General features: G+C 43.4%; 1 protein-coding gene across 3 annotated transcripts in view; it reads left to right on the top strand.

Annotated features, from left to right (window-relative positions):
• The window catches only part of POLK (DNA polymerase kappa), a 118,005-nt gene that overhangs the window by 77,088 nt on the left and 18,381 nt on the right, over positions 1-22,536 (top strand). For all 3 annotated transcript variants that reach the window (XM_045021583.1, XM_045021582.1, XM_045021581.1), the window contains 6 exons: positions 33-136; positions 1,841-1,939; positions 18,146-18,244; positions 18,339-18,443; positions 19,508-19,606; positions 21,031-21,129. In XM_045021583.1, the coding sequence (XP_044877518.1) occupies positions 33-136; positions 1,841-1,939; positions 18,146-18,244; positions 18,339-18,443; positions 19,508-19,606; positions 21,031-21,129 (605 nt within the window). The remainder of the gene's footprint in view (positions 1-32; positions 137-1,840; positions 1,940-18,145; positions 18,245-18,338; positions 18,444-19,507; positions 19,607-21,030; positions 21,130-22,536) is intronic.

The following is a 22,536-nucleotide window of genomic DNA, read 5'->3' as shown; positions in this document are numbered from 1 at the left end:
TACCATAAACTACTTTGTCACATTTTCTACAGTGTTACCACATGAGAGAGAATTTCAGCATGCTGCTAAAATGAACAATTTGGAAACCATGGAGAAGTTACTTAGGAAGAATGTTAACATTAATGCTGTAAATACAGTGAGTATAAAATACTGTATGACATTTTAATTACCAGAAATATGCCTTGTGTATGGTCACTAAGGGAAATCTCAAAAGTACTAGTGTATTTGACTGCAAGAGGAGGAGAATAAAGATACGCTTGTAGAAAATTCTCTGAACAAGTAGTATTTCAGGTGTCCAGTTGAGTGCCCAAATCTTGTGAAGTGAAGAGTGCCCTCCACTTGCACTTAACAAGAGTGCAGGGTGATCAGTAATTCACAGTTCTAGTGGTCAGTGTATAAGAGTTGGACCAGGAACTTCTGAGTTGTAATCTTGATACTCTGTGACCTTGGGCAATTAGTTTAATTTCTGCCTCAATATCCCCATCTGTAAAATGGGTATACTTAACCTCACAGGTATTTTTGGTTCTTGTGAAATGCTTTGCAGGTTAAAATGCACATAAAGAATTGTGTTGTTCAATGTGTGCTGAAACATGACTGCACTTGTATTCTGTGGCTACAAGGTAAGGTCAGAATTCAGACCTGGTGCAAGCAGATGGAACTCCATTGGTATCAAGAAGAGTTGTAGCCTTTTGGTGTAGATCTAAATTTGGACTAGAAAATTCTACACAAAGTGTTGCAGCATTTCATGGAGAAGAATGTTAGTCCAGGGCATCCTGCAGTAACAAAGAGTGTACCTCTGTAGTGCCTGTCCACGGCAGTTCACTCCCCTTGGGCATCCCATCCAGGGGATTGGTACAAATGGTCACCAGCCTGCATCAAACTTTTAGGTGTAAACTGTCTAACTTAGCGCGTCCTAATACTTAATCACAAGTTCTGAAAAAAATGTGCCTCCTTTTCCACATCATTGGTTTGAAACTGGGGAAGTAAGAGTACCTGCAGCTGGATTCCTGAGTCCTCCTTCAGAAAAGAAAGAGAAAAGGGATCTTTTTAAAATTACATTCTTTTGAATAAGAATATTGTTTCCATCAATACATACTGATATTAATGGTACTCCAGGCATGAAATTTTTGACAGCCCTGAGCGATGTAACTAGGTTGATCTCATTTTTAAGTGCAGACCAAGCCTATTTCATATGGGTAGACCCATTGAACTCCTTCAGATTATTTGCTTTTTTAAAGTTATTTATTGAGGGTTGAAGGATGGAAACCTTTGTTTGCATAAACAACAGACCAAGCTGAAACGGTGACTAATACCAAGTAAGAGGAGCATTCGAGTCATGCATTACAGAGATAAAATCAAAAACAAATATGTAGCAACCAGGATATCACCAAGAAAGAAATGGAATTATGTAAATCTTAGGCCTGGTCTACAGCTATTGCATAGCACTCATAGTATAGATATCACCTAAATCTTTGCTTTTAAAAGCAAACAGTAAAATAGAAATTGTGAAAATGAATGTTTTCTGCACAGCATATCTCCTCTCTCTAAGCAATGTGTGTTTACTTAAGCCCTGTTTATGACACGTTAGTGAGTTTCAGGGAAGGGATTAGAATGGCACATAAATACCTAATGTACTCTGGTTCTACTAGATTTCATTAAACACAATATTTAATTTAGATACAAGGGAATAGAAATACAGATAATGGCAAATTTTGGCTAGAGAGTGTGCAAATGAATGTGTGTTGGGGAGCTTTGATCAAAGGATTCAGAAATCCTGATTATTTATGTAATAAAAATAACTATGTTACGTACCTATTCACCAAAGCTTGTTTTATTTCAGCTGCAGCGCACAGCTCTCCATTTTGCTGTTGCAGGAAATCATATATCTACTGTGGATTTTCTTCTCCATCACAAAGCGAGAGTGGATGTTGCAGATAAGGTAAGCAAACCACTACTGTCAGATCAAAAACATGGTCTGAACCCTTGGCTGCTACAGTTGCAACAGTACAGCACAGGAGGGGTATCTGTGTGTGTGTGTAAAAGTGATTTAACACCATCAGTGCAGTTCCCCAATCCTGGGGTAGGTGTGTTACACAAGGATCCAAACTGGTAATTAGAGCAGCTGTTAGACAACGGGCTGACAAAGCAACCAGGGATCACTGGAGAACAGATAACCACTGGCAATGGCCCCTTCCCTCCAGCACACACCCCCAGTGATTTCCCTACACCCCCCCCAGGGGGGGTGTACACCCCCCCTGAATTTTCCCAACACCCCCCCTAGTTTTGTGAGCTAGTTACATACCAATTTAGTGACTGTTTGGAAATCTGAATTTAAACTGAAACATTAATACACACTTTAAAAGCGTATACAGTGTATGATAAAATATGTGTATCTGAAAAAGTATAATAGATTTGAAAAGTATGAACATAGACTAGCTTCCTTGCTTCCTTATACAGCTGTTTTTTTATGATGTCAGTGCATTCATTTCGGTGATGTTGGCCAACCTAATAATTTCAAATGCTGATTTGTAAGCAAAGTCTAAGGCTATGGCTACACTAAGCACTAAGTGTAGTCAAAGCGCCAGTGCTGGGAGAGAGCTCTCCCAGCGCTGTCCGTACTCCACCTCCCTGTGGGGAATAACGTACAGCGCTGGGAGCCACGCTCCCAGCGCTGGGGCTTTGACCACACTGGCGCTTTGCAGCGCCGCAATTTGCAGCGCTGGAGAGGGTGTGTTTTCACACCCTGCTGCAGCGCTGCAAATTTGCAAGTGTAGCCATGGCCTAAATGAGCTCTCCCTGACAGCTAGTGATGAGCTGGGGGCTAAGGCTTCAGGGCCAGATTATATTTACATTCACACCTAATCTACCTAGGTATCCAGCAAACAGAGCTGTGTTGTCCAAGTGATAGATTTTGGCTGGTGTTGGGTTACAAACCACTTGAATGTGGGGGGAAAAGGGATGAAATGTTGTTCTTATTGTATGAGTAAAGGGCAGTAGAACTGTGCTTAGCCTGTGATGATTTGAAGGCATCAAGAGAGAGGGTGGGGACCTGTCCCTCTCCACTGTTTAAAGACAGAGCTGATAAGGCTCCATAGATAGTCTTTTGTTCTGTTAAGTGACCACTGCAGCTGAAATCACTGACAATCAGGTCTAAGTGCTTAGTCCTGTTGTGGGGACAGTGTTCCTGTGGGTACAGTGTTTTTCTGTAAAAGACAGCCCAGACTGCACTAGCAGCAAGGTTCCCACACTGAGAGCTCAGCTGAAATCACTGAGCGCTGGTGGAACCTCAAGAGACCAACTCACAGAGGTCACAGTGGTAGGTGACAGCAGAAGGTGACTGTGCAGGGCCATTGGCAACAGAGCGGTGGAATGAACGGTGGCACAACGAACAGCCGTGGCCAGAGCGAACTGTGCCTTTTTGTCCCCCACCTGGAAGGTGTACTCACGTGAAAGCACCTCTGAACTCTGAGTCTCCACTGACCAAGGACAACACCAGTGAGTGGAGTGCGGTGGAGGGAAAAGTGAGGGGCATGTTAAATAAACATTTGTTTGTTGGACTATATTTTAGTCACTTTGCTCCAGAATGCTAGATTTGTGACTGGGAATGGAAACTTATATAAATATGTTTCCCAGTAGGCCAAGATTTTTGAAATGCAGTATTTGCCAAGGTTGTTATCTCATATTGTTGCTATCTTGGGAGGTCATTATGTTGGGGAGTTTCTGTACTAAACATTTTTATTATAATTAATTTTTACATAAGAATGGTCATACTGGGTCAGACCCATGGTCCATATAGCCCAGTACCCTGTCTTACAACAGTGGTCAAGGCCAGGTGCTTCAGAGGGAATGAATAGAACAGGGAATCATCAAGTGATCCATCCCCTGTTGCCCATTCTCAGCCTCTGGCAAACAGGCTAGGGACACTCAGAGCATGGCATTGCATCCCTCTCATCCTGGCTAATAGCCACAGATGGACCTGTTTCCAGGAATTTATCTAGTTCTTTTTAAAATCCTGTTATAGTTTTGGTCTTCACAGCATCCCCTGGCAAAGAGTTCCCTGGGTTGACTTTATATTGTGTGAAGAAATACTTTCTTTTGTTTTTTTAAAATCTGCTGCCTATTAATTTCATTGGGTGACTGCTAGTTCTTGTGTTATGTGAAGAATTAAATAAAATTTCCTTATTCACTTTCTTCGCACCAGTCAAGATTTTGTAGACCTCTATCATATCCCCATTAGTCATCTCTTTTCTAAGCTGAAAATTCTCAGTCACTTTAATCTCTCCTCCTGTTTCATACCCCTCATCATTTTAGTTGCCCATCTCTGTACCTTTTCCAATTCCAATATATATATTTTTAGGATGAGTGACCAGATCTACACACACTATTCAAGGTGTGCACATACCATGGATTTATATAGAGGCAATATGATATTTTCTGTCTTATTATCTATCCCTTTCTTAATGATTCCCAACATTGTTTGCTTTTGTGACTGTTGCTGCACATGGAGTGGATGTTTTCAGAGAACTATCCACAATGACTCCAAGATTGTGGCATTGAGTGTTAACAGCTAATTCAGATGCCATCATTTTGTATGTATAATTGAGATTGCTTTCCAATGTGCATTACTTTGCATTTATCAACACTGAATTTAATTTGCCATTTTGTTGCCCAGTCACCCAGTTGTGTGAGATCCCTTTGTAGCTCTTCGCAGTCTGCCTGGGACTTAATTATCTTGAATAGTTTTGTATCATCTGCAAATTTTGCCACCTCACTGTTTACCCATTTTTCCAGATGAATATGTTGAATAGGACTGGTCCCAGTACTGACCCCTCACGGATACCACTATTTATCTCTCTCCATTCTGAAAACTGATAATTTATTCCTACCCTTTGTTTCCCATCTTTTAACCAGTTACTGATCCATGAGAGGACCTTCCCTCTTACCCCATGATGGCTTACTTTTCAAAAGTCAATTTAAATTAAATACATTTTTTTTAAATTATATCTTTTTTTAGAAATCTAGATCTGTTATGTGTTTTGGTGTAACTTGCATTTTCCTTATGTTAAATTTGCATTATCCTAACAAAACATTTACTTTGTTCACTTTCTTCACATCAGTCAAGATTTTATAGACCTTTAGCATATCCCCCCTTAGTCATCTCTTTTCTAAGCTGAATATTCCCAGTCATTTTAATTTCTTCTCCTATTTCATACCCCTAATCATTTTAGTTGCCCATCTCTGTACTTTGTGCATTTCCAGTATGTCTTTTTTGGGATGGGGTAACCAGATCTGCACACAGTATTCAAGGTGTACATGTGCCATGGATTTATATAGAGGCAATATGATATTTTCTGTCTTATTATCTATCACTTTCTTTAAAAAGCAAAGGTTTCAGAGTAGCAGCCATGTTAGTCTGTACTGCAAAAAGAACATAAGCTTTCGTGGGCTACATCCGATGAAGTGGACTGTAACCCACGAAAGCTTATGCTCAAATAAATTTGTTAGTCTCTAAGGCCTGGTCTACACTAGGACTTTAATTCGAATTTAGCAGCATTAATTCGAACTAACCGCTCAACCGTCCACACCAGGAAGCCATTTAATTCGAACTAGAGGGCTCGTTAGTTCGAATTTGGTACTCCACCCCGACAGGTGGAGTAACGCTAAATTCAACATGGCTAGCTCGAATTAGGCTAGGTGTGGATGCAAATCGAACTTAGTAGCTCCGGGAGCTATCCCACAGTGCACCACTCTGTTGACGCTCTGGACAGCAGTCCGAGCTTGGATTCTCTGACCAGCCACACAGGAAATGACCCGGGAAAATTTGAATTCATTTTCCTGTCTGGGCACTTTGAATCTGACGTCCTGGCTGGACATCGGGGCGAGCTCCGCAGCACCTGCAACGATGCAGAGTTCTCCAGCAGAGGAGTTCATGTTATCTGTGAATAGAAAGAGGGACCCAGCATAGACTGACTGGGAACTCTTCGATCTGATCGGTGTGTGGGGCGAGGAGTCTGTGCTTTCGGAGCTGCGCTCCAAAACAGGGAATGCGAAGACCTACGAGAAGGTCTCCAAAGCCATGAGAGACAGAGGATACAGGCGGGATGCAACGCAGCGTCACGTGAAAATCAAGGACCCCAGACAAGGCTACCAAAAAATCAAAGCGGCAAACGGACGCTACGGAGCCTGCCACCACTGTCCCACCAGTGACCGTGGACTCTGACGATGGGACAGTGTCGACGGCCAGTTCCTCGGTGATGTTCGCGGACGGGGAAGATGAGGAAGGGTTTGTGGAGGACGAGGCAGGCGAGAGCGCTTACAACGATGGTTTCCCCGACAGCCAGGATCTATTCATCACCGTCACGGAGATCCCCCAACAACCCTCCCCGGCCATTAACCCGGACCCTGAATCAGGGGAAGGAGCAGTCGGTAAGTGCTGTAACCATGTTAACTTTTATTCTTAATATAACAGGAATCTGAAGTGTGTGAGAAGGAGGTCTCTCTATATATGGTGATAGAACAGAAATCCTCCTGGGAGATCTCCACGAAGCTCTCCTTCCGTTAATCGATAAGCATCAGCAGGAGGTTCCTGAGGAGAGCTGCCTTATTGGGTGCTCCGTGATAGCACTGTTTTCCGCGCGAGGCTTTCATGCGGTATTCAGGGAGCATTGCCTCCCCTTGCACGGCTGCATCGGGCCCTGGTTCATGCTAGCTTTCACGCAGCATGCGCTCTCTATCTCCTTCAGTGACCCTCCTCAGGGTGATCTCGCTCGGAGACTCCTGCATCTAATTAGGTTAATTACTGTAATTTTACGCCTGGTCCAAAGTATTTTTAAAAAATCTAAGGACAGACGGCATAGCACAGACTCAGCACGCAGCTGCGTGACGACCGTAACGGAAAGCCAAAGAATATAATGGACGCTCATGGAGGGAGGGGGGAATGAGGACGCAAGGTATCCCACAGTTCCTGCTGTCTCCGAAAAGTATTTGCATTCTTGGATGAGCTCCAAATGCTTCTAGGGTCAAACACAGTGTCTGCGGTGGGTCAGGGCATAGTTCGGCAATTTGCGCACACAACCCACCCACCACCAGAAGTGAAAACAATCCTCTGTTGACTCTTTTACATGTCACCCTATCTTTACTGAATGCTGCAGATAGACGCGATGGTGCAGCACTCAACACCAACATCCTTGCTCCCCCCACGCTATGGATGGCTGATGGTACAATAAGATGGAAATCCATCCTCATCATCAGCCTATTGGCACATGGGGCAGTGCAAAAGGGCTGGTAACCATGCCGACTAGTATCAGTAAGGTCGATCAAGGGCGCCTGTCCCTAATTTTTGATGGCTGATGGTACAATATGGCTGGTAACCGTCCTCATCATTGCAACAGGGGGCTGAGCTCCATCAGCCCCCACCCTTCATTGTAAATAAAAGATTCAATTGCCCCTGGACTAGCAGAGGGATGATGGGCTCCTTCATCCACACTCCTTAATGTCCTGCCTGGACTATCATTGCAGCTGGAGGCTTCCTTCCACTCATTTCTCACAAACAAGTCACTGTGTCTTATTCCTGCATTCTTTATTACTTCATCACACAAGTGGGGGGACAATGGTATGGTAGCCCAGGAAGGCTGCGGTAAGAACGGAATGAACAGGTGGTGTTGTTGCAGGAGCACCCCCTGTGAATAGCATACAGCTCATAATTTATGCAGGATCAGACACAGAGCAGCTGTGCTCTCTGGTTCTATGATACAGTGGTTCTCTAGTACACTTGCCCATAATCTAGGCAGGACTGATTCTATTTTTAGGTACCAAAAAGGAGGGATTGACTCAGGGAGTCATTCCCAATTTTGGCTTTTGCGCCCCTGGCTAAGAGCAGCCAGGGGCACTTATGACAGCAGCAAATGGTACAAAAGGACTGGTAGCCATGATCATCTTACTTCCAATTTATGGAAGGGTTTGGATGGTGCAATATGGCTGGTAACCATCTCTGCTGTCATGCAAAAGCATGCTGCTGTGTAGCACTGCTGGCCCACCTCTGTCAGCGGCATCTAGTACACATACGGTGACATACACAAAAGGCAAAACAGTGTCCATGGTTGCCACGCTATGGCGTATGCCAGGGCAATTCTGGGAAAACGGGCTTGAAATGATTGTCTGCCGTTGCTTTCCCGGAGGAAGGAATGACTGGCGACATTTACCCAGAATCCACCGCGAAAATGATTTCTGCCTCAGCAGGCACAGGGGTTTCAACCCAGAATTCACAGAGACAGCCTAGACTCAGTTAATTGTTCGCAAAAATGTATCTTTGCAAGGAATTCACTCCCTGTTTCCCATCTCACAGCTTCCACTGTCTCCAGACCTGCCACAGCATCCCCCTCGCAGAGGCTGGCAAAGATTAGGCGGCGAAAGAAAAAGACAAGGGACAAGATGTTCGAGGAACGTATGGGCTGCTACCTAGCAGAGGCGGACCAGCAGAGCCAGTGGAGGGAGACCGTCTCTCTGTGCCAGCGCTCACACAGCGAACGGGAGGAGAGGTGGCGTGAGGAAGACAAGCAGGCGACTCAAACAATGCTTGGACTAGTGAGGGAGCAAACGGACACGCTCAGGCGCCTTGTGGATGTTCTGCAGGACCGCAGGAGGACAGAGACACCCTGCAGTGTATCTGCAACCGCACTCCCCCGCCACAAAGTCCCATACCACCCTCACCGAAAATAATCAGGAGGGGCGGCCGGGGCCGTGAATACTGTCACTGCACCACAGCACAGTGCTCAAGTACCCAAAAGCTATCATACCCTACATTTGCCGAAGTCCTTCACTTCCAGACTCACAGTAGTCCCAATCCCAGTCCCATCCCCTAACTGTCTACTTAATTAATAAAAATGCTTTGCTGTTAATTACTGTTTCCGTTATGTTTTTTCAAAGAAGACTGTGTTTGAATGGGGGGCGTGGGGAAGGGGGTGGTTAATTGCATAGGACAGTCACCTTTCCCAGGGTACAGACACAGGGGCAGGATCAGCAGCGGGTCACACACACGGTGCAGTCAGTAGGCACCCTGGTCGGTTTTTGGAGGTGGTTTCCAGGATCTGTGTGGGCGGGGGAGATGTGACTTTGCAGCGGGGGAGGGCGGTTACAGATCTTATACAGCGGTCCTTGTCCTGGACCGCTGAGTCACGCAGCTGAGGAATCTGTATCCGTCCTCCTCCACCACAAGGTCACATATCCGCCCGCACACAGAATTCCATAAAGAGGGATGGCAGGCTCCGTTGAAAGAAGCCTTCCGGCACTGCGGACCGCTCTAGGAGCAGGAGCCTGTCATTCCTTGAGTTTAGAGGCGGTCTTTACATCACCGCACACCCTACCCAGCACAGCCTGCGTCCCAGTTTCAACCCTTTCACGAAAAGTCATGAATAAAGAAACCTTTGTTAAGTAATAATGGGACATGTATTTTATTTTTACATGTGTACTGGAAGTGGGGGTAACGGGGTGAACGGGGTATGTAACCGAAGAGGAGAGTCAACAGTCAGTGGGTAAAGAAACAGGGGCAGGTTCAGCTTCTCTGTAAAGAAACTGAACAGTCACAGGTCACGCTGCTCGCTGCTCGCTGGTATTTGAAGAGTTCCTTGTCGCTGTCCCAGGCGCCTGTATAGGGCTTCATGAGCAAGTGCATTAGCGGGCATGCTGGGTCCCCGAGGATGACTATAGGCATCTGCACATCCACAACAGTTATTTCGTGGTCCGGGAAGAAACTACCTTCCTGCAGGCGTCTGAGCAGCCCACAGTTCCTGAAAACACACGCATCATGAACCTTGCCCGGCCACCCGACGTTGATGTTTGCAAAACGTCCCCTATGGTCCCCCAGTGCTTGCAGCACCATTGAAAAGTAGCCCAATTTCTCAGCAGCTGACTGTGGAAGACGTGGACGATAAAGTGCGAGGAGGAGAAAACAGCGATGATCGCAGCGGGCTCCGTGCTTGCAGTGCTGTGGCGTCCGCGCTGTCACTGACCAGAAAAGTGCACGAACAGATTGCCCGCAGGCGCTTTCCCGGAGGGAGGGAGGTTGTGATTGACGGTTCAATGACGACACTTACCCAAAACCACCCTCGACACATTTTTTCCCCCAGCAGGCATTGGGGGCTCTACCCAGCATTCCAATGGGCAGCGGGGAGTGCGGGAACTGTGGGATAGCTTCCCACAGTGCACCGCTTCCAAAGTCGACGCTGGCCCCGTGAATGTGGACTCAGAAATTCGAATTAGTGTATTTAGTATGGATACACAAATTCGACTTCATAAGGTCGAATCCACAAATTCGAACTAAGTTGATTCGAAATAGTCTTGTAGTGTAGACAAGGCCTAAGGTGCCACAAGTGCTCCTGTTCTTTTTAAAAAAGCAAACAGAATGTTGGGAATCACTGACTGCCGCTGCACGCTGAGTGGATGTTTTCAGAGAACTATCCACAATGACTGCAAGATCTTTCTTGAGTGTTAACAGCTAATTCAGACTCCTTCATTTTGTATGTATAGTTGAGATTGTTTTCCAATGTACATTACTTTGCATTTATCAACATTAAATTTCATCTGCCATTTTTGTTGCCCAGTCACCCAGTTTCATGAGATCCCTTTGTAATTCTTCGCAGTCTGCCTGGGACTTACCTATCTTGAATAGTTTTGTATCAGCTGCAAATTTTGCCACCTCACTGTTTACCCATTTTTCCAGATCATTTATGAATATGTTGAACAGCACTGGTCCCAGTACCGACCCCTCAGGGATACCACTATTTATCTCTCTCCATTCTGAAAACTGATAATTTATTCGTTTCCCATCTTTTAACCAGTTACTGATCCATGAGAGGACTTTCCTCTTACCCTATGATGGCTTACTTTTCAAAAGTCAATTTAAATTAAATACTTTTTTTTTAAATGTATAGTTTTTTAGAAATCTAGACCTGTTATGTGTTTTGGTGTAACTTGCATTATTCTTATGTTAAATTTGCATAATCCTAACAAAACATTTACTTTATTCATATCTTTTTTATATATCTCATTGGTCCTGACACCCCCCCTGTAAATTCGAACACCCCCCCTAATTTCAATTCCTGGGGAAACCACTGCACACCCCTACTCTGGCAGCTGAGAGGGGAGTAGTATAGTAGCCACTATGCTGTCTCTATGCCGTCAAAGGACTCCCTGCACTGGGGTGGGTGGCTAGACTGTCAGTTTTAGAGCCACTTTGGCCGGCAGTATGAGGCAGAGTGGCTGCAGCACAGTGGGAGATCCGGCCCATATATTAATGAAGCAAAACTCCTTATGGGTTACTAAGAATGAACAGATTTCAAGTGGAAAGAGTTTTTAACATGCAATTCACTTTTCACCAGATATCTGTTTGTTTACTTTTTGTACTTCATTCTGCTTGGATATGGTGAAAATAGATTAGCCATTTTCAATTTTGTTTCGGTTTGTTTCACTGTCTTCCCATACACTAACACAGTGCTGCAATGTTTGACTTACAAACACTGAAGGGAAATGTATACACCCAAACAGCTGGGTTACAAGTTATGACTTGTAATTCATGACAGTATTTCTATGAATAATTGGATGTTATAATTTAAAAAAAATGAAAACTACATTTTAAGCCCCTGTCTCTGTCCTGTCTTCTAGAATTTCTCATTCCTGTTTAAAGGCCCAACAGAGTGGTTTTGGAGTTCTTAAAACATTATATTAGAGATGTTTTTGTGAAAATTCTAGAAATATTTATACCCTTTTCATGCAAGACTTTTCCTATTTTATACTTTTTTTTCCTAAACTAAAACTAAACCATCTCTAAGAGTGCAAATCTTGATTACGGGCGAGAGTAACAGAGTGGCTGGGCCATTAAGAGGAACGGGGATCAGAAACCCTGTTCCTGTCCCGATGCTCCCAGTTGGGCCACTTAAGAGGGTGGGGCAGCATCTAGGATACTCTAAGAGGTCTGGTGAGATCCAGTGCATCAGAGCGGACAAGATAAGTCAGGAGACAGAGCAGGAGATGATAGCTACCAGAGAAAGAAGGTTCTCCCTGGGAGAGGATGAAGGCAGGAGATCCGCAAGGGGATTGCTGGCTGGTGTTCCCAAGCCAGAGAGCCAGAGCTGGAGAGCGCTAAAGGCAGGAGAAACAGCAGAGTGACATCCTGCTTGCTCTAAGACAGAGGGCTGGAGCCAAGGCCAAAGAGGGCTGAAGGAAGGGAGAGAAGTAGAGGAAATGACCCACTGATAGCTCCTTACTGGAGAGCTGGGGCCCAGAGAAACAATGAGAGGCCCCCAATAAAGAGGCTGTGGAAGTTCCCACTGGGAAGAGTGGGGTTGTACCCCAGAAGGAGGGCTGGGGTGGCTGTGTCGATAGAGGGACAGAGGAGGACTGACAGAGTCTGGGTGAGGCAGAGGGCACTGGAAAGTGCTACGTGTTATGTGAATGGCCAAGAGGATATATGATTTTTAACACCTACTTGCACTGGGGTGATATGGACTATTCTTGGAGACTTTTGTATTATGTTTGGTTAATAAATTATGTTATGGACCTGAGTGTGTGCTTCTTTGGAATTACTGAGAACCCAAAGGGAAAATAAGGCAAGGGGCTACTTGCAAGGCTGCCCTGAGGCTACAATGAGGCACCTGGGAGGAGGCTACTCATTACAGCTGGTTATGAGCTAGTGCGGGAGGGATAGTTCAGTGGTTTGAGCATTGGCCTGCTAAACCCAGGGTTGTGAGTTCAATCCTTGAGGGGGCCATTTAGGGATCTGGGGCAAAATCAGTACTTGGTCCTTTTAGTGAAGGCAGGGGGCTGGACTTGATGACCTTTCAAGGTCCCTTCCAGTTCTAGGAGATTGGTATATCTCCAATTATTACCTTCTAGGAGGAAAAATAATTATCTGTGAAATATGTGAGTGCTTCTTTGTGTGACCCATCTCTTCCACAACATGTGATATTCATAGGCTTCAAAAAATGCCATAGCCTGCAGGATATGTTCCAAAAGTTAGGCATTCTAGAACACTTTAAAGGCAGTGAAGTATCCCAGAGGGAGAAAGGAGGCTGCCTGGCATATGAGCTATCGTGTTACATCACACAAATCCTGGCTCTGTGTTGCAAATGGGAATCCAGATTGAGGTTGCGAGGGGAAGAATGGAGTGATTAGTTTGATCAGGAAAAACTGCCAAGACATCACTCTTAACTTTTCACTAGCCCCATTTCACCTGGGGTTTTTGTTACTGTTGGAGAGATTGGCAATACAACTGCTTTTTGTTCTGCAGAGCGTTCTGCTCCATTGAAGTCTATGGGAGTTTTGGCCTTGATTTCAACTGAGGCAGGATTGGGTTTCTAGAGTCCTAGATTAAAAATGTATGTGCAGTCTACACAGTGGATTTATCACAACTATCCTCATAGCTTTAGTCACTAGTGGCATGTAAAAGCAGCTATATTTAATTTAAAGCTATATATAAAGAACAATAGCAACACTTGGAAGTGAACAAAAAAACAGCACAATCTTTGGTGCTTCCCATCGCTAATATCGCACTGTGCTCCAGCTATGGCTTCTGAGTGGTCTTTAAAGAGTAGCCCCATGTGCAGTGTTATACAATATTCCAATGCAGGTCAAAAGGCACAAATAACTGTTACAAGATCCACATTCAAGAGAAATGGTGTAAGATGTTGATGGAAAAAGTCACTTGGGCCACCATGACCACCTGGGACTCCAAGGCAAATGAGGCTTCAGAAGGACCACTAAATTGTGTACCTCTTTGACAAAGGCTTGGATAAACACCACCTCAGTCAAGGAGGCAGACGCTATCCCTGCCGTGCCCTTCAGATGCTTTCCTCCAATCAACCAATATCGCTTCCGTCCTGCCTGGTTTGAGTTTTGGCCATTTCGCTCTACTCCAAACCCCCTACCTTGGCCAGGTGCTGGAAAAATAAAGATAATGTACCCTTTGGGCTCAGTGAGAGAGAGACCTGGTGCTCAGTGTCATCTGCATACTGATATCTGCGCCTTCCAAACTGTCTACCCCCTCTCCCCAGTTGGCATATGTACAGTACAGAAGAGGTGAGACAGAATAGAATCCTGCAGCGCCCCATGTGAACGAGACTCTAGCATGGAGGAGCAATTAACCTAGAGCATCTGCAAGGATCTTTTTGAAAGGTAGAGATAAAATCACCTGAGCAATATTGTCCACTGCTTCCAGGGTCTGCAACTGAGTTAACTTCTGTATATCCCATAGACTTCGACTTCTATTACAGCTCAGAGATTTCCTTATTGTGAATCACTTGCAAGCAGGGATGAGAAACTGAACAGAGTTGCCATTTAGAAACTTAAATATTTATACCATCAGGAAAGACAATTAAGTCTTATCATTCTGAACCCAAAATGTTCATAGCGAATTAGCCATGTGATTGTACCTTTTTTGTCTGACAAGTTGAAACCCATGTGTATGATTAATATGAAAAGTTCTAAAATGACTACAGCTATAATATAATAACCTTAACAGATCAATTTTATAAGTGGTGGACAGCTGGCTTTGGACAATAGTCCTTCATACCAATGACTAAGGGTCTGCCTACACTGCAATTATGAGGTGTTATTGCAGCACATGTAGATTTGCTTAAGTCAGTTTTGAACTAGATAGATCACAGCTAGCTTGAGTAACAATTGCAGGGTAGCTGCAGTGGCATGGACTAGCCGCTTAAGGGTGTACCCTGGGTCCTGGGCAGGATTGTACGTGGGAGGCTAGACTGTGCCACCACCCTTGCTGCTGCAGCTGTACTCGAGCTAGGTATGATCTAGGGTATTAGGGTTATGTGGATAATGCTGGACCCAGGATATACATTTGCAGAACCCAACTAGATACATTCTCCCAGTTTGACAGTGAGCCATTAATAAATACTCTTTCAACCAGTTGTGCACCTTCCTTATAGTAATTTCACCTGAACCACATTTCCCTGATTTGTTTATGAGAATGTCATGTGGGACTGTGTCAAAAGCCTTAGTAAATCAGATATACCACATCTACAACTCTGTCTGCCATTCACTAGGCCAAACCTGACAAAGAAGGAAATTAGGTTGGTTTGGCATGATTTGTCCTTCCTTAATCCTTATAATCCTATAATCCTCTAGGTGTTTACAGACTGATTGTTTAATAATTGGTTCCAGTATCTTCCCAGGTGTTGGAGTTAGGCTGACTGGTCTATATTTTCCCAGATCCTCTTTGTTCCCTTTTTTAAAGATAGGTGCTATGTTTGTTCTTCTCCAGTCTTCTGGGACCTCACATGTCACACATGAGTTCTTGGAGATAATCCCTAATATATATAATTGTAATGTAGATTAATTCCAAGTGTTTATCTTCTGTATTTCTATAACTTGTATCTAAACTGTATTAAGGTATCGTCAGCGGTAAACTGTTTTCCAATATCTCTCTCCGAGCTTTGTTTTAAGTATATTTAAGCAATAAAATAATTTAAAAAATGTTATGGGATCATTAACATTTTTGGGTGCATCATAAGGCTGTGGAATTACAAAGGTGTATGCTAGTGGCCTCATTAAACATGCCCCTCAGCGTCTTGTTCTGATTATAATTAGGCTTGGAAGGATTAGTTTTTAATTAATTTAATTAGTAAATGTTGGTAATCCCCTAGTTCTCCCTCCACCAAAAACCCCATGGAAATATTTTCCCCATCGTTATTAATTGAACTTTACAGATAGAAATTTAAAATCCATACAATGTAATGCACTTGCAGATAACTCATGCACTCTTTGGCAGTCAGTTGTAGCTTGCAATTAATAAGAAATTCTATGATATATCAAATGTTCTGACTTTGTTTCTGAATCTGGTATGAATTTCATCTTCATTCCAAGTAAATAACATTCCAAATAAATAACAGTAAGGTCCAAGGTGTTCTTAAAAATCATTGTTTGTGTAAAATTTAAGTTGAAAAGAAAATTAAAACCTTGGAAATAAACATAATATTGTTCTTCATTTTTCAGCTTACCTGTTAAAAATGATATATTTAAAAGCATTTTTCCTTTTTATTCTACTTACTCGTCCACTATGGAAATAATGTCTAATACTATGTCTGTGGAGATGACACAGTGCGTTCTGGCCTTATTCCTGGAATTACAACATCTAGAAAGTATTATTGCAGGTGTGGGGAATAATGCCGCAGGCAGTTTAACATTTCTGACATTACACCAGCCACCTCTAAAGTACAGCTGTGTTCAGAGAGGTAGATTCCAGCAATGATTAAAGGCACACTTTAATGACTCCATCTTGCAAACATTTAATCACATGTTTAACTCTGAGCATGTAGCTAATCCTGCTGAAGTCAAGCACATGCACACAGGTTGCAAGGATGGGGACTTTTATGATTAAAGTGACTATTTTTTTTAAAGCAGGAATGGTGTCTCTAGCCTCCGTTTGCCAGAAGCTGGGAATGGGCAGTAGGGGATGGATCACTTGATGATTCCCTGTTCTGTTCATTCCTTCTGGGGCACCTGGCATTGGCCACTGTCGGAAGACAGGATACTGGCCTAGATGGACCTTTGGTCTGACACCATATGGCCATTCTTAGTTCTTATGTAAGCCTGTATCCTAACTGAGCTCCTTGTGAATAGTATGGTGTGAAATTGTGGGGTTTGTAAAACTCCTTTTTTAAAAAAAATGAAGCTTTTTTCTGCTCCCATGTTTGCTTAGAAAGGTCTTCGTGAGTCACAATCCCAGCCATCTACTCCCTTTCTTTACGTGTGCACAGTGGGTGATGCTTGTTCCACATTCACTTTCAGCTCTGTTGCTGCTGTTCGTTGTTTAATATTTATATAACAGTAGCACCCCGAGGCCACAGTCTCAATCAAAGACCTATTATGCTGAATGCTGTACTAACACATATGACATAGTCCCTGCATCCTGTTGTAGACTCTGGGGAAGATGGTGTACCATCAACAATACAGTGAAGCTAACTATGCACAAATATACAAAGTTGACAAGCTGGGAAAAAATAGAGTAAAATAATTACTTTTCTCTAACTTCTACACTAGCCTTTTTAAGTATCGACTGTAACAAACGCAGGTCCAACATTTTCAGACAGAAATGTGATTTTCAATTTGGCAGTGATCCTTCATACAACATGATTATATCCCTATGGCAGGGGAAGCATAAGCATAATAGCAAATCACTACACACATCTGTTCAAAGTTCTGAGTCCAGAGATCTCCACAGCAGACCCCTTGATTCTGATGGTTTTTTCCCTATGCAGTACCGGAGATATGTCCCTGTGTCATATTCACCTGTACTGCTGAAACAGGCTTGTTTAATCTCTTAGTTCTTTGGCTGTATGGCTCCGGAGGACTTTAACAATCTTCTTGTGTAGCCTGCTTGTCTCTATTCTCACTGACTTCAGAGAACTAGATATCACAGATTGAGGAACAAGTAGCCTGGTTTGCTTTGCAGAGGGGAGATGGAGTGGGATTGTGACAGGGAACAAGGGGTAGGACTGAACAGAGAAACGTTGGTGGCAGGACATAGCCATTAGGTGATTGCCTTATTGTTTCTCCATACTCCCCCATCTGTTTGTATCCATCGGTTGTGTCTTGTCTTATACTTAGATTACCAACTTTTTGTGGCAGGGGCTGTCTTTTTGTTGTGTGTCTGTCCAGCACCTAGAACAATGGGGTCCTGGTCCATGACTGAGGCTCCGGTATAAATAATAATAATGCTAATAAAGGAAGAGAGATTGGGCACTCAAGGAGGACAAAAGACAGAATACCTATGAGAATGGTGCCAGGAAAGAGAGATTAGAAGCTCCTGATATGTATTCCTTTGGTGGGAGTGAGGGAGGAGGGGGAGGCACAAAGAGAGAGCGAGAGCCCAAAAAGGTTTATCAGAGATGAAGAAATGCAGGACAAAGGAATGAAAATTAAAAGAGGTAACTTTTATTCACTTGTAAAAATTATGGCTATATTATCCACAGTTAGTCCTTCAGTGTCTGGGAATAGTGTTAACAGGGGTGCCCTAGAGCCTGTGTCACAGAGTCAGCTCAGCATATTAATCATATAAGATCATATAGTGCAGTTTGAATGGTAGTCTGGGGTATTTTAATGGTAATTTCTGCCTTTTTAATTTTATTTGAAGCACGGGTTGATGGCGATTCATCTTGCAGCTTGGTCTGGAAACCTAGACATAATGCGAATGTTAGTTAAAGCAGGTGCTGACCAAAAGGCTACGGACCAGGTTTGTTGATGACAAATTTTAACCAACACTAAACATATTCATCTTGAGAAGAAATGTAATATAATCTTACAGAACTGGCTTGTGTTTTCCTTAGAAGGGAATGAATGTCCTGCACTTTGCAGCTCTGAACAATAATGTTGACATAGTGGATTATCTTCTCCAGGAACTTCAGCTGAAGGACCTAAACAAGCCAGATGAGGTATAGTATGTGTCTAGTTACCTACAAAATATAGGGGCTTGTTTCCTTCACATTGTGAGGTGAAGTACAATATGACCTGCATCACACAGAGACTCCTTGGATTTTCTGGAGTTTCAGGGACAGACCTGAGCTTTTTCCGATTAGCCCTTTGCCTTCCTGTGTCAGGATCCCACACTGAGGGCTTACCTAGCCAAGTGGTGTATTTTTATCTTTGCACATGGGAATGTAGTCATATAGGATCTGATCATATCGGGTGCTGAGCTCCTATATCTTCCTTTGAAACCAGTGGGCCATGATAATCTGATTGTGCAAGGTTCTAAGCACCCTCCGTTTGCACCGAGGTATCTTTGGGCAGGTTATTCCATAATTGTCGATTGTGGAGTTTCATGCATCTCCCTCAGAAGCATCTAGCTATCCCATTGGTGGCTGGCTAGATGGCCTGATCTGGAAAGGCAATTCCCACAGTATTGTTTCAGGAGAGTTTCCTAGGACACAGTTGTAAATACTATGGCGGGTTAAGATGAATAAAAATGCTCTAATTCCCTCTCCACCTTCCCCACCCCTCTTGATTTCAGTGGTATCTAGAGCTGGCTTTGTTTTCAAAATTCTGGTCAGATACAGCATATAACAAAAATAATACTTTTTTGGACTTTTAAAGTGCCTCTTTCTGAGGAGCTCAAAAATGATTTACAAACATTAGTGAAATAATCTTTCCAACCAATATTTGCATCTCGGGAAGATATAATGGCTAAATATTAAATATTTGAAGAACAGCTTCTGTTTCCAGTGTTGTTGTTTCAGGATTTCTGGTCAGTTTACAAATTTTTTTTTAAACTATTTAATCCAGATTTTACACTGAAGACATTTTACTTCTTTTTTCCCCTTCATGGGTGGATCTAGACTCCAGTTTTTTGTTTACCTGTGCATATGACATGTAAATATTTATTCACAATATATGTGCACCTACGTATGACATGGCTCTTCTAATAATTGGTGAAATTTCTGCAACAGGGTGACTTTTTATTTTTAGTAACAAAACCTTTCCAATGACTGTTTCCTATTAGAAAGGTAAAAGGGCATTTCTTCTGGCAGCTGAAAAAGGCCATGTTGAAATGATCTACAGTCTGATTTCTCTCAAGCTGTTCACCTCTGAAAAAGACAAGGTAAGCCTCCCCTTTCCAGACAAATCCAGATAAAGGGTGCTGAAGAGTCATAACTGACCCCAGTGTAATTACTTGTGTAACTGAAGGTCATACACTCATACACAGTGTTCAGATACCATGGTACTGGATGTGGTATACAGAATGTAGACAGATAAGCACAGCCATTTTCAGTAATCCAGAGAGAATAGTGGAGCTGTCAGTGATTATTGCCAGTAAGGTTTTGTATGCGTATTAATAGGAGACGTGATACAATCTGAAGTTAAGCTTTCTCATGCTTGGAGAGGAAGGATGGTCTAGTGCATAGCCTAGGACTTGGGAAACTTGGGTTCAGTTCCCTGCTCTGCTGCAGACTTCCTGTGTGACCTTGGGCAGGTCCCAAAGGGCCAGTTTTTCAAGACATTTTAGTACCTAATGATGCAGAGAGGTGTCTAGGAGCATAACTCCCATTGATGTAACTTCTGGAAACCTCACTGGTTGACTGCATTTTTTAGGTGCCCAAGCAACTTTAAATATCTGGCTCTTAGTCACCTTGTGCCTCAGTTGCCATCTGTAAAATGTGAAAATCTGTAAAATCTGTAAAAACAACACTCCCCTACCTCAGATACTATGGAAGTGGGGGCTCTATGAATACTTTGGATAGATAAGCATCCATTAGCTTACATTCCAAACAGAAAATACCATAATGGTGGGGGAGGAGAAGGCTGTATATAATATGCAAGCTGGGCAAGCAAGGTGATGGGTGGCCAATGCCATGTTAGTTCTGTGAGCTGCTTTTAGTTGTTTTCCTTTTTTAAATTTTATATAGTAGGGATGGTGTCGGCAGGGGGAAGATGGCTACACTGACTTCAATGGAGCTATGTCTAATTTCACAAGATCAGGTTTTGGCCCTTAATCTTTACATTGTTTTTCAAGGGACTGTGGGCTAGGCCCAGTCCCCTTCCATGGAGAAACCTATGGAAAAAACTCACTGGAAGTTCCAAGATTTACTTCATGGATTTTTTTCTGAATTGTTCATGCAGGGACTGTGGTTTTATACCCTTGCAGAATAGGCAGGAATTTCAGGCCTTTACATCAGTGGAAGTCCTGAGAACTGGAGGGAAATTGAAGAGATATTGAGACATCCATTAAATCCTCAGAGCTCCTTTCCCCCTTGTTAGCATGGCTTCCTCTGTGTACACATGGAAGGACTTCCTTAGAATTAGGGCTACGTCAGAACATTCTATAAAGCTGCTTCTTTTCTGTCTGTCGCATGAGGAGTTGGTTTCACTAGGTTTGCATCCCTTCTGTGCATGCTGGAGGAAGAGACCATAGGACCTTGTATTAAAGTACTTGTCCACAGTCCATAGGTGGTTGTTTTTATTAATTGCAGCATGTTCTACTTAATTTGGGCTTTACAGTATGTTTCTGGCTGTTTTCATTTACAGGAGGGAAACACAGCAGTGCATCTAGCTGCTAAAAATGGTCACTGTGAGGTGCTGGAAGTTCTGTTAAATCAATGGGAAGAAATAAATGAACTCAATCAGGTAAGGACACAGAAGCTGCTGAGGGAGATAAAGAATAAATGTGAAAGGTGTTCAAGACAAAGTGAAAACAAAGTATTAAAAAAAAATACCCAGAACCTACAAATATCTGTAAAAGTAATCTCATTTCTGTGGTGGTCAAGCTAATTAGCACAAACCTTGAATTCACGGAGTTCCCTTTAGACCTAGAGCTCCATTGTTGAAGAGGAATGACTAGTAAGCAATAGTCTTTCTCAAGGTCACTGATTGGAATCCAACTCACGTCAGTAGTGTCTGAAAGACGTTATCTGTTGGCCAATCTGTGGTGCATCTGAAATGAATTGGTTGGATCAGTCCAATTCCTAGTGGAATGTGCATCACAAAAATCTTTCTAACAGCTTGAACTCCATGTTGTAGTCTCAGTGGAGAGGTCATAGACTAAATAGACCCAGAGACTTCACTCCTAGAAGTGGTCTCTTCTGGTGTGGAATACCACCTCCCCAAACCACAGTAGGTAGGTTGATGGAAGCTTTCTTCTAGCAGCAGAGCTGCGTCTACACTTGGGGTTAGGTCAACATAGCCGGGGAGGGGTGGGGTAGGGGGAAGGGGTTCACACTCCTGACCAACATATCTATGTCAACCTAACTTTGAAGCGTAGTATGAGGGAGTGCTGCTGCCTGGGTTTTATTTACCTGTTCTCTTCTATGGATGGATAGAGAACTTCCGCCTCCACAGTTGTCAGGGTGGTGCCTTTCACAAACACTAAATTTACTACAACAACAACAACAACAAAATCACCCAGAGTTCAAGCGCAGCAGAGTTAGAAAATTTTAATACTGCAGTGAATATGGTGATTTGGAATAGTTTCTGGCATTCGTGATCTGTGCTTGATGGTTCACACAGTAATGGTAATGTTTTACTCTAGGAATCAGTCATTGCAAGCTGTTGTAACTCTGTATTAGCATGGGGTGTTTTTTTAACACAAGAACTCATTAAAAATGTTAAATAGTAGCTTGTTTGTGTTAGAAATGTTTGTTGTTAATCACCATTGTATCTGAATGCTAATATTGAAAAATTCAGATTACAGTAAAAGCTGTGTTATCCGGCATTTTACCAACCGGAAAGCTCTATAAACCAATATTTCTGCTCTTCAATAGGGTTTGGTTGGCACGGGGCCAGCAGGCTCTCTACCTGGCTCCGTATGGCTCCCCGGAAGCAGCGACATGTCCCTGCTGCTCCTAGGTGGAGGAATGGCCAGGGAGGCTCCGTGCGCTGCCTCTACCCCGCCCTGCTCCAAGCGCTGGCTCCGCAGCTCCCATTGCCAAGGAACCACGGCCAATGGGAGCTGCGGAGGTGGCGCCTGCGGGCGGAGGCAGTGTGGAGAACCGCCTGGCCGCACCTCCGCCTAAGAGCATTAGGGACATGTCGTCG

The sequence above is a fragment of the Mauremys mutica genome, chromosome 6 (genome assembly GCF_020497125.1).
Source record: "Mauremys mutica isolate MM-2020 ecotype Southern chromosome 6, ASM2049712v1, whole genome shotgun sequence".
NCBI classification, from domain to species: Eukaryota; Metazoa; Chordata; order Testudines; family Geoemydidae; genus Mauremys; species Mauremys mutica.
Note: the sequence above shows the minus strand (reverse complement) of the source record. Positions and strands in the feature narration are given on the sequence as shown.